At 42.1% G+C, this 11392-nt stretch overlaps 1 protein-coding gene across 2 annotated transcripts; it reads left to right on the top strand.

Annotated features, from left to right (window-relative positions):
• The first annotated feature begins 8420 nt into the window (after positions 1–8420).
• LOC117780357 lies at positions 8421–11184 on the top strand. Of its 2 annotated transcripts, none has more exons than XM_034616852.1 (4): positions 8421–8462; positions 9088–9459; positions 9725–9891; positions 9947–11183. In XM_034616852.1, exons 2-4 carry the CDS (start codon positions 9106–9108, stop codon positions 11145–11147), a joined length of 1722 nt encoding a protein of 573 aa, XP_034472743.1. In that variant the 5' UTR covers positions 8421–8462; positions 9088–9105; the 3' UTR covers positions 11148–11183. The 2 variants fall into 2 exon arrangements, with proteins under 2 accessions (XP_034472743.1, XP_034472744.1); XM_034616853.1 differs by having other exon boundaries at positions 8450–8499; positions 9947–11184.
• The last annotated feature ends 208 nt before the right edge of the window (positions 11185–11392 follow it).

The following is an 11392-nucleotide window of genomic DNA, read 5'->3' on the forward strand; positions in this document are numbered from 1 at the left end:
GGAATTTTGTAACGCAGCGTCGGTGAATCTGCTGCCAAGAGTTGCCCACCTTTTGCCGCGCTCAACGTAGGCCCACGCCCACTCAACACTAGAGCCTATCATGCTTCCATTACTGGCGAATATCCTTGGCATGGAACACGCCGACCGAACGCCCCTGCTCATCCTCCAGCTCATACATGTTCGAGCCAACGGACCTCACCACACGTGCCTTCAGAAACTTCCGTGCAAATTTAGCGTTGTAAGCTTTACTGAAGTTGCTCAACGTAAAGTTGCGTCTGAATACTTCCTGACCTGGACTTAAGTGCAACTTCCGTGCACGCTCATTGTAGCGCAGGCTGCTCCGCTCATATGCTGCATGGAGATGTTTCTGGATCTTCTCTTGGATGAGTTGCTGCCTATCTGTTCTGCCTAACCTCGCAAATTCGTGCTCGCAAAGTGATTTTAATTTGCGTCCCAATGCGTACTGTGTGCCGTTCAACATCAAATGTTGGCCAAACAAAGCGAAGAACGGTGTCACTCCTGTAGCCGAGTGGACACTATTGCGTAACGCTACCTCGATCTCGGGAAGGTACATGTCCCACTCCCGATGGTCAGACTCCAGATACGCCCTAATCGCTGCCAATACCGATCGGTTCACGCGCTCTGCTGCGTTGCTTTGTGGTGAGTACACTGCAGTTCTCAGGTGGTTGATTCCATAAGCTTGGATCATCTCCTCGAAGGCTTTGCCAGTAAACTGACGACCATTGTCCGAATGGATCACTTCAGGAACTCCAAACTTATGGAACACCTCCTGTACTAAAAACTCCACCACGCAGCTCGCAGTCGCATCGCGCATGGCCTTTAAAAATGAAAACTTGGTGAAATGGTCCACCACAATAAAGATCCACGCGTGACCTCGCTTCGATCTCGGATATTTCCCTAAGAAATCGATGTAGAGCTTCTGGAAAGGCCTCTCTGTGACGACTTCTGCTCCTATACCAACCTGCATCCTACAATTTACTGCTTTTGTTTCTTTACAGAGAGCGCAATTTCGAACAAAGTCAGCCACTTGGACTGCCATCTTTGGCCAGAAGTACTGCCTCCGTAGCGCATGCAGCGTTTTGGCAACTCCACCATGTGCCGCTGTGTGCTCTTCGTGCGCTCTCCTTATCAACTCATGAGTGAGAGACGCAGGCACCCACAACTTCCATGTCGCTCCATCGAGCTCTTCTTCAAGTTTGCTAAACACTCCGCGCTTGAAGATTGCACCTCCTTCTACTCTTAAATCTGGTAAGCATTCCTTGTTTTCATGAACCTCCCGAACTAATTCTTTATACTCCTCAGATTCGAACTCGTTTGTCTGAAACCCTAACGCTTCGCTCGGATCGAACTCAGGCTCTGCCAAATCTGCGACCTCAGCACTAAAGCTTCGCGAGAGCGTGTCCGCTACGATGTTGTCGACACCCTTGCGATGCTCGATCTCGAAGTCCATGCGCTGAAGCTGCAACGACCATCGACCTAGCCTACCACTCAGGTCTTTCAGAGACATCAGCCACTTCAGACTGGCGTGATCTGTGATGACCGTAAATGGCATAAGCTCGATGTATGGCCGGAACTTCTGGATCGCCAAAATCGCAGCAAGGCACTCTTTCTCGGTAACCGAGTAATTAACCTGATGCTTGTTAAGCTTCGCCGAGAAGTACGCGATAGGCCTCTCATGCTCAGACTCGTCTAGCTGGAAGAGAACGGCACCCACACCGGCATGTGACGCGTCACACTGGACATAAAAACGCTTCTTGAAATCAGCGTGCACTAAAACCGGAGCCGTCGTCATAGCTCTCTTCAATTCTTGAACGGACTTGACCGCTTCCTCGCTCAGGACAAATTTCCGGCCACTTCTGGACTTCAGAGCATCCGTGAGTGGTACTGCTAAGGAAGCGAAGTTCCTAATAAACCGCCTGTACCACCCAGTAGTACCTAGGAACGCACGAACTTCGCGCACTGATCGCGGCACTGGAATCTGCTCTATGGCCGTTACCCTAGCTGGATCCGTGCGTAGTGTACCCCCGCCTATGATGAATCCCAGGTATTTAAGCGACTTAAAGCAGAACTGTGACTTTTTCAACCCTATTGTCAAATTTGCGGCTTTCAGGCACTCGGCGACTCGATTGAGATATTCCATATGTGTCTCAAAGTCTGGAGCTATGATCAAAAGGTCGTCGAGATACACGAACACGTTTGATCGTAGCTCGGTCGGGATCACCTTATCCATAAGACGACATAGACGCTGTGCCGCATTGCACAACCCGAAAGGCATCATGACGAACTGGTAAAGCGGTCGCCCAGGCACTGTAAACGCCGTACACGCCTTGCTCTCTTCATCTAGCTCGATCTGCCAGAAGGCAAATTTTAGATCGACGCTAGAGATGAAGTACGTCTGATCCACTCGCGACAATATCCCTTCAATGCTAGGCAATGGATAGGCGTCCTTGATCGTCAAGGTGTTGAGCTTTCGGGCATCGAGACAGAAGCGATTCTTATCCGGCCTTCGCACCACCGTGGTACGGTTACTCCACGGACTGTTGCTCTCCTCGATGACACCGATTGCTAACATCTTGTCGACCTCATCCCAGACCACTTGCTGCATTGCTGGCGACAGTGGATAGTGACGGTCCTTAACAGGCTGAGCTCCCGCCACCAGTTCTATTTTGTGCTTCTCCACGTGCGTCTTCCCAAGTCCGACCTTCTCAAATGCCAAGAACTTTGCCTTCACCTCCTCTAGTGCCATTTCCTGACTTTTGTCAAGGTCCCAAGCCTCTGGCATGCTCCTCCCCGCATCGTCGTCTGCATAATGAGCTATTTGCTCGGCTATTCCCTGCCTATCACCTATTGCTTCCACGACTGGCTCCTCGCGCCCCACCACTTCTGGTGCTATCCGAAAGATCCGCCAAAAATCAATCCCCAGGTAAGCTGTCTGCTCCAAGTACGGACACAAGTACATAACTACTTCCTTAATCTCGCCCTTGTACTCTACAGGAACCACCATTCGACCAATAATTGAGCGATCTTCCCCAGAAGCGGTGCGCACTATCGACGTGTATGGCTTCACCGGCAGATTCAACTCCTCCGCGAGCTCACGACACCCTCGTCCCAAGAGACTCACGGTCGCACCGGAGTCGAGTAAGCCTCGTAGCTGTCGGCCTTCCAGCTTGAACTCTGCGAAGACACGAGGGTCAGTCCGAGCGCTTCGAGCAACCGCTGCGACTACTTGTCGCTTGACCTGACGCCTCCGCTTGAATCTATCCCGTGCCTTCTTCATCTTACGCGTCACCATTCGCATCCCATCTAGTAACCGCTCATCGAATATCCGGTTTCGAGCCTCCAGATATGCTCTAATACGCTTCTCATAAGGTAAGTGCCGAATGCTATTAAACTTATTCCCTACGTTATTCTTATAATTATTACCCTTCACCAGATCTAAACCTACATCTTCGCGAGATTCATCTACTGGCGCGATTCTCCCGCTTTCATCGCGCCCTTCCGCCCGTTTCCCGCGCAATCCGGACATGTTGGACAAAATGTGTCGGGTCTGCCACACCAATAGCAAAAAATCTTTCGCTCCTTGGCCATACAATTGCGGAAATCGTGGTCTGGTTGCCCGCAGTTCCAGCATCCCGTTCTACGCGGTTCTCGTGACAACACTCGAGCCTCTTCAACCTCGAGTTCCGGCACCGTCGGCTGTTCAACCGATACATCGATTTCATTCGCCGACATTACACCTCTCGGAACCCCGAACCTCGGCGTCGGCCTCGCATCAAACGCTGGCTTCGGATTGCGCCTACCGTACATCTTCTCTACCTCGCTACATTCGTCCCGTAGTTGGTCTAGAGAATACACCTCTAAGGCGTATATGTACCGGGCCAGATCGTCCCGTAAGCCCTTCTTGATAATCTTGATCAAGCGCGCTTCTGGCAACGGTTCCCGCAATCTCGACGCTAGCTTCTGCATTGCGTGGATGAAGTCGTCCGCGCTCTCGCCACGCTTTTGCTCACGCTGCATTAGGTCGTGCATCTTATCATGCTCGGTCTGTGTGCCTCTAAAACTGGCGATTAACGCTCGTTTCAGTTGCTCCCATTCGTCGACTTGGTGCTGGCGAACATGCATCCAATACCAAACGCGAGCCCTACCCTTTAACAAAAGATGGAAGCAGCGAAGCACTTCACGCCAGGGGCATCTGGATTGGTGCTGCAGGAACTCAACCCGGAATATAAAATCTTCTACTGAAGACTTGCTGCAGTCGCCATCGAACAACACGTCCCACTTCTCGACTCTGACCCAAGACGGTCTCAACTGCCAAGACTCCTCCTGCTGCCTATCCAAGCCCTCGTTACAAAACCCGTTTGCCCTTTTATCCTCGATACGAAATCCGCCTTGTTGGGGAACCGGATTCCGCCAATGACTTGCGCTCGGATCCATCGGCCTATGCTCGTTTGGGTGTGCATTCGGGAAGAGTGTTCGTGCTGGCTTTAGCACCGAATTTGGTTGAGCCTGAATATTACCTGCCACGCCTGGAGCCTGCTTTGGCACTGCGCCTTGCTGCATGCCTACTGCCTGCCCTGCCTCCTCATCAAAGGCTAGCAACTGCTCCTCCGTTGCCTCCGCGTCAAAGGCCGGTAATTGTGGCCGAACGAGGTCATTTATCGCCTTCATGATGCCCACGAAACCCTCACGCATCTCCTCACGGATTGCCTGGCAGATCCCCTCTCCTTGGGCCTTCAAGTATGACATGTGCGCTTGTGCTAACATGGCGTTTATGGCCGATGCCTCAACGGAGGACACTACAGGCTTTTCGCTGCCCTTGGATGGCCTTGCAGCCTCTTCCGGTGGTGGTGTCCTCGTCATCGTCCCATAACCTGCCGGTTCGGTCTCCCAAGAGGTCTCCCGCTCTTGAGTGGCTTGTCGGGTGTCGTACCCGTGCCCCTTTTTACCGCCTTCAGCCATTTCTATTGAAAACCTAACAAAAAAATACGAAGACTAACGGAAACTATCGGCCTGTCCTTATCGCAACAACAACAATACCAGAAAACGAGCAACAAAATTAATAATAAATATATAAAGGTAAGAAAATATACTAATAATAAATAAATATATTAAATATATATAATAAATAAATACATAAGTGGCAAAAATCATCAATAATTACTAATCAATTAACAATAAATAATTTCATGATAAATAAATAAATAAGCAAATAAATCAATAAATATTAGCAAATAAACAAATAAATATTAACAAACAAATAAATAAATATTAAATATTGTCCAATAAATAATTCAATAAATACTAAATAATAAATAAATAACTGAATAAATACTGGACAACAAAAAAATAATTACTTATAATATCACACTAAAAAGACTTTAATATATATATATATATGTTTATCTTCTCTTTTCAGTCAATATGAGGTGGGGATCGCATCCTGCCGGAAATAGTCGTCTAGACCCTACGCCAACTTTAAAAGTTCGATAGGTGCCCAATATAACAAAAACAAAAAAAAACAAACAAACACGTGAGTATTGTCAACTGCACAGATCATCAATCAAGTTGATGATCGGCAGTTGAGAGCACTCCGTTTCTCATAACTTTATTTTATTATCTGAATTTTTCTTCAGTGTCGCCTGCCCGCGATGGGATAGAAGTCCATGATGCAACGCGTGTGAGTATCTTACTCTTCACGGGTCACCATGGCCAACTATACACCATCTAGCTGCCCTCTCGATGCCCACGATGCAACGCGTGCGAGGATCTTCCTCGTCACGGGTCACCGTATTCATCACGCCTCAGCAGCTGGACAGACGACACCCGAAAACCTGCAAAAAAAAACGTAAGCTACTTTACAACAATTACTATAACATTGGACAAATACAAACACGATTCCTGTACAGGTCGACCACTCCACGTGCAATTGTAGGTGAGCGTTAACGCCCCCTACAAGACACCGCTTCGGATCGGCCCATACAGAAAAACATGCATTTCGAGAATTCGTCATCTTATGCTTTATATTTATTTTATTCTGGGCAGTTTGCTGTGACATCGGTGGAACCGATGCCGAGCTCCGTTTCCAGTTTGGGCGCCATATTGTTACGTCTCGGCTTGTTTTCCTGGGGCAACGCTGGCTAGCTCGTCACCTCAGGGTAGGGATCTTAACCAATGCCCGCCGAGCGCACAATCACAATCATCGATTTCAAACTCTCAACGACACGAACAAAACACGATACAACATATCGATATCAAAACACAAACAAAACATTGGACACACTTATCGGCGGCTTCGGTCTTATACCGCAGCGTACCCGCCCTTCCTGTGGCGGCAACATTTCAAATTTAAAAAGTAGTTGCGCCACCCAATAATGTCTCCGACGACTACTCTATTCCATGGCGATGCGATCCCCCTCCCTCAATAAGTTTTTTTACGCGCTCATATTTTCAACTTTTCAACTTCTTAACATTTATTTATAAAAAGTATGCTTATCATTATGATTTTTATTTATAAATTTTACATTCAATAAATATTTGTTTATTTTCGTGCTAAGTGTCTGTGTTTTTTTTTTTTTTTTTTTTTTGCATTTCTTTCTTGTGGATTTTTCTCTCCCTTTTATTTTTACTTTTATTATTAGTTCAAATTTGTACTCTTATTTTATTTAATTTTTTTGACGAAACAGGGACTCCTAATATTCCTACAGAGCTCTGAGGGGGTAAATATTAAGAATCCTGTGGAAAAATAATAATGTTTTGGAGGGAATATATGTAAATAATAAATAAATAAATTAGGGACGGATGGCAGAAAAACAAGGAAAGATCAACAAAAAAAAAAATACGAAAATAATAAATTAATTAACGGAAATAAATAAACAAATAAATATCAAAATAAATAAACAATAGAAACAAAATAAATAAATTAGGACAAATTAAATTTTGGAATTAAATAAATGAAATTATTTCTCTTAAAATTTTAAATAATGGAATAAATTATAAATACATGAATGACAGAATAAATAATAATAAATTAAATAAACAATAATAAATAACTGACTTTACTTTAACAAAAAAAGAAAACAAGATATGAACAAAAAAATAACAAGTAAAATAAATAACAAATTAAATCTCTAATCGCCAATCCAGTCCGTGACAGGGGGGGGAAAATGAACAATACAGCTCACCGCGGAATCTGTGCTGAATGCAGCCAGAATGGGGGGACGTCACTGTTTTTGCTGCTGCACGCTTCCAAAACTCTCCTGCCGTCAGCTGTTGTTTGTCGTATTAATATTGTTTGGCGCGACGCACGTTATATTGTTTTAGCCGTTGAATTGTTTTGTTGTTGTTGAATTATTGTTGCCGTTTAATTGTTTAATTTTCTTTTTGCCAAAAAAAAATATATGTATATATATATGTATATATATATACTTGTGGGTGTGGGGGTGTATGTGAATGTATGTGTGTATGGGGGATCACAAAAAGAATTCAACACTTGTTGCTTATTGTTGGTGTTGTTGTTGTTGTAAGAACTTTATGTATATTGTATATATATGTATATATATGTATGTGCAACACATGCACATATCACTGCACTGGGTTATTCGTTGAACGTATGTGTTTAAATATTTATTACGATTTTTTTAATTATATTTATTTCGTTTTTTAATAAATATAATTTTTTTACCCGCCACTACACTTTTCTATACATATAGATGTCTATTTCCATATATATATATTGACTCATATATATATATATACTGCACCGCACACGTTTTTGCCAAAATCTTTGAACCGACGAAACTCCCAGCGCATGCGTCTACGCTCGAGTTTCCAATCAGACTCGATGCCTGCCAAAACTGCCTGTTGCTGCTTCAATTTCCTATCATTCCCCCCTTCCCCTTTTGTCTCTCAGCTGCTCTCTCGCCCACGCAAAACGGTCCCAACCGAGTCAACGGCCGATCGCCCTTGGCTTTGACCCATATTCGGTGCCATCGGTGCACTCTGCACAATAAGCCGCTCACGCATACTCTCTCTCTCCCTCTCTCCGTGGCTCTTATACTCGCTCTCACCGACGAACACAGCCCTGTGTTGCGTGCGCAGAGTTCGGTCACACTTGGCCGCGCTGGACAAATTTGAGATATCGAAATATCGATAAGAAAATTGTTGCCATCTGTTAATTTGCACAGGCCCAGATGCAACACTTTGTTTCCAAGGAACTAAGTTTGAATTATTCGAAAAGCGCATATCGAAACAGCAGCGATAATAGATTATCATGCTCATTCATCGATTATCCTCTCTATCCTACTAATCGATTAAATTTCTCATCGCATATTAAAAAATTAATTCGATACTATCGATACTGAACATTGCAGAGCTGGACAGCGCATGCGCGTTTAAAAGTTGAGCGCTTCCACCAGAGATTCATCTATTGGCTTTTATAGCGAGCAAGTTTTATATAACGTTTTGATAGTATAAATAATTGTAATATTAATATAATAGATAATTCCTTATGCATTTAGTCATATATTGTGTTATGGCAGTGGAATTTATCTTTAATATGCTGTTAAGATTTGGAAAAACTATTCATATGTGTATCCAATACTTTAAGATATATGTAAACATATGTATAAATATACCTACATATGTATATCTATACACACACGTGCCCATATATCATAATTGTGTTATTCGAATTGAGCATCAATAAGCTGCCTTCCTCTTAAATGGTTTAAATTAATTGCGGCACCGATAAGATGATAAATAGGGGAATCAATAACATTCTTTCAAGTTGATTTTCTTGAAATTTGCCCCTCCCTTGCTTTAGGGATGCATATGTAATTAGATTTGACACGAAAAAATCTCTCAAGGACTCTCAAGGTCTCTTTCACCATGTGTGTTAAGACAAAAAATTTAAATATGCTTTTGTATCTCAAGATTCTGAATAGAAAGCCTAATGTTTTGGGTAGTAACTCCCTAAAAAAAATCTAAGAAAATTATTTTAAATAAAATTATATCAGAAAATATTTTATTCAACAGTACTAATGAGTTATGCTTAAATTTTTTTTTTAGATTAAACTTATTTGAGCCATGGACAACATGGGAATATCCACGGAGCCAAGTTTTCTTGAAGTTGAGCTTCCGCAAACATTAATTGAATCGCCGTCGGTATCTACGTTTCTACCCGATGAAGAGGCCTCCATTTGCCCATTGCTGTCCAGAAATAATGCTTTGGGTGCGGAGATATTATCACATCCCCTTAGTCCCAACGTTGTTACCAGCGATATTGTCTCATCCAATATCAGCAGTACAGATTGCAAGGCGGAAACGAGCTCATCTGGTAGCAGTACCGGCATTGCTATGGATGCTATGGACACATCGACAAACCTCTTCAACATAGTCAACTATCATCATTTACAGAGCAACAATATGACAATAAATCAGGTAAGGAATGCTGATGTATCTTATAAAAAATTATTAATTACTTTTATACAGATGGGTTATTTTTTATAATTTAAGACATAGGTAAAACATTTTTTTCACAATTTCCTGTTAAATGTAAAGTTTAAATGTAAAAAAAAAATTGTAACTGATAATTCGAGTTTTCTTATATTTTACGATGGATTTATTTTATTTTAAATGTATTAAGGAATATAACTTCCTTCGTTAATCTGGGAACTCATTATTAAAATATTCCGCTTAATTTCAGGAATCCAGTACAAACAGAAGGAAATCGAAGGAAACACCAAATTTTGTATCCTGGAACTGGCCTCTGATCAGGAAATGTACGTTTTTCGTATTTCTGTCTGGAATCCTCGCCATGTGCTCCATAATTGTTGCCCAAATTGCCAGTATGCCAAAATATTGTAATCCAAAGTAAGTAATGAGTATAAGTTGCTAGCATTTTTGTAATTTTTCAAATCTTCTGCAGAACTGAATGGTACCAGGGAAGCGTCTTTTACGAGATAAATCCCACAACCTTTAAAGATACAGATAATGATGGAATTGGTGATATCAGAGGACTAATAAATGGCATTGAATATTTTGCTAATTTAGGTATTTCGGGCGTCCGTCTTAACTCAATTTTTCCAACTGCTCAACATGCTGATGAGCGCTTGAATGGATCATCGATGAGAATTATAAGACCCGAGCTTGGGCATTTGAGTGATCTTTATAAGTTGGCCAATGACTTACATTCTCACAATATGACGTTGCTTTTAGATTTTCCACTACAACAGGTTCTCTCTGGGAGAAATGAGAGTGAAGTTATTGAATTAATTGGAGATTCTTTAGATCATTGGATTAGGCAGGGGGTAAATGGTTTTTATTTGAAGGGATTGGGATCATTAGACAAGAATGTGGCATTAGTAAAGTGTTTAGCTTCGTGGAAACGTATACTTGGCAAGGATCGAGTTCTAATTGTTGAAGAATCTCTGCTGAAAGTAACACCAAAGTCAAACGCATCTTTAATTTTCGAATACATCGATTTGGTTGACGTTGTTTTAAATGTTACAAGTGACACGCACACAATTAAGAAACGTATGGAGAATGTTTTGGCACAAATGCCTTCTGGCGATGACACCACCTGGATTCATTGGTCAATTGGAGAACACGATTTGGATGAAGTCAATATGCCGAAAAAGATATTTGCAGCTACACTTATGCAGCTTACCTTGCCTGGAACTCCAAATATTTTGCACTCAAATCAGATCTTAATTGCTCAGAATCATGACTTGAATTATTCAGATCAGTTCCTAGAAGCTTGGAGTCACATTGATGTAGACTTCAAATCATACCATAGCCTAATAACGATTAAGAACATGATTGAACTGCGATCACGATCCCCATCGATTTACAAGAATTTCATCTGCAAGGCAAATAGCAATAAGTCGAACACTCAAATACTACTTAATAATGAAGCCAAAAAGCCAATATTAATAGTAGTACGCAATTATCCAAGAAAATTCTCATTTGTTTCAATCACAAATTTGCAAAGTTCGAAAATTGAAGTAGACTTAACATCGAACTTTTACAGTGGAATTCGAATGCTCAGTGAATCGAATGAAACAATCTATTTTAAAAAATTCCAGATTGATTTATTAGAGACAATTGTTGTAAAATTAAATAAGTAAGAATTGGTTGAAATGTATGTATATATTTATATACTAATGTTGTTATTGATTTTCGCAATAATAATTAAAATAAAAATAATGATTATTTTTTTATTGGGTGTTTTGGATGGGATGGGTGCAATATAATATAGAAGATTCAAAGGTGTCATCAGGCTTTGGATTATATAAACAAATGAAGGGTCTTTCAGGAAGGAGGGCCGTGACGGTTCAGCACCAGTCTTCCACAATAATTCCTTTAATAAGGT

This window comes from Drosophila innubila (assembly GCF_004354385.1).
Source record: "Drosophila innubila isolate TH190305 chromosome 2L unlocalized genomic scaffold, UK_Dinn_1.0 4_B_2L, whole genome shotgun sequence".
Lineage (NCBI taxonomy): Eukaryota > Metazoa > Arthropoda > Insecta > Diptera > Drosophilidae > Drosophila > Drosophila innubila.

Excerpts from the sequence above, each read along its gene's own strand:
- LOC117780357 (XM_034616852.1), top strand. The coding sequence starts at position 9,106 with ATGGACAACATGGGAATATCCACGGAGCCAAGTTTTCTTGAAGTTGAG. Across the intron at positions 9,460-9,724 it reads ACAATATGACAATAAATCAG|GAATCCAGTACAAACAGAAG; the intron begins GTAAGGAATGCT and ends GCTTAATTTCAG. Across the intron at positions 9,892-9,946 it reads CCAAAATATTGTAATCCAAA|AACTGAATGGTACCAGGGAA; the intron begins GTAAGTAATGAG and ends AATCTTCTGCAG.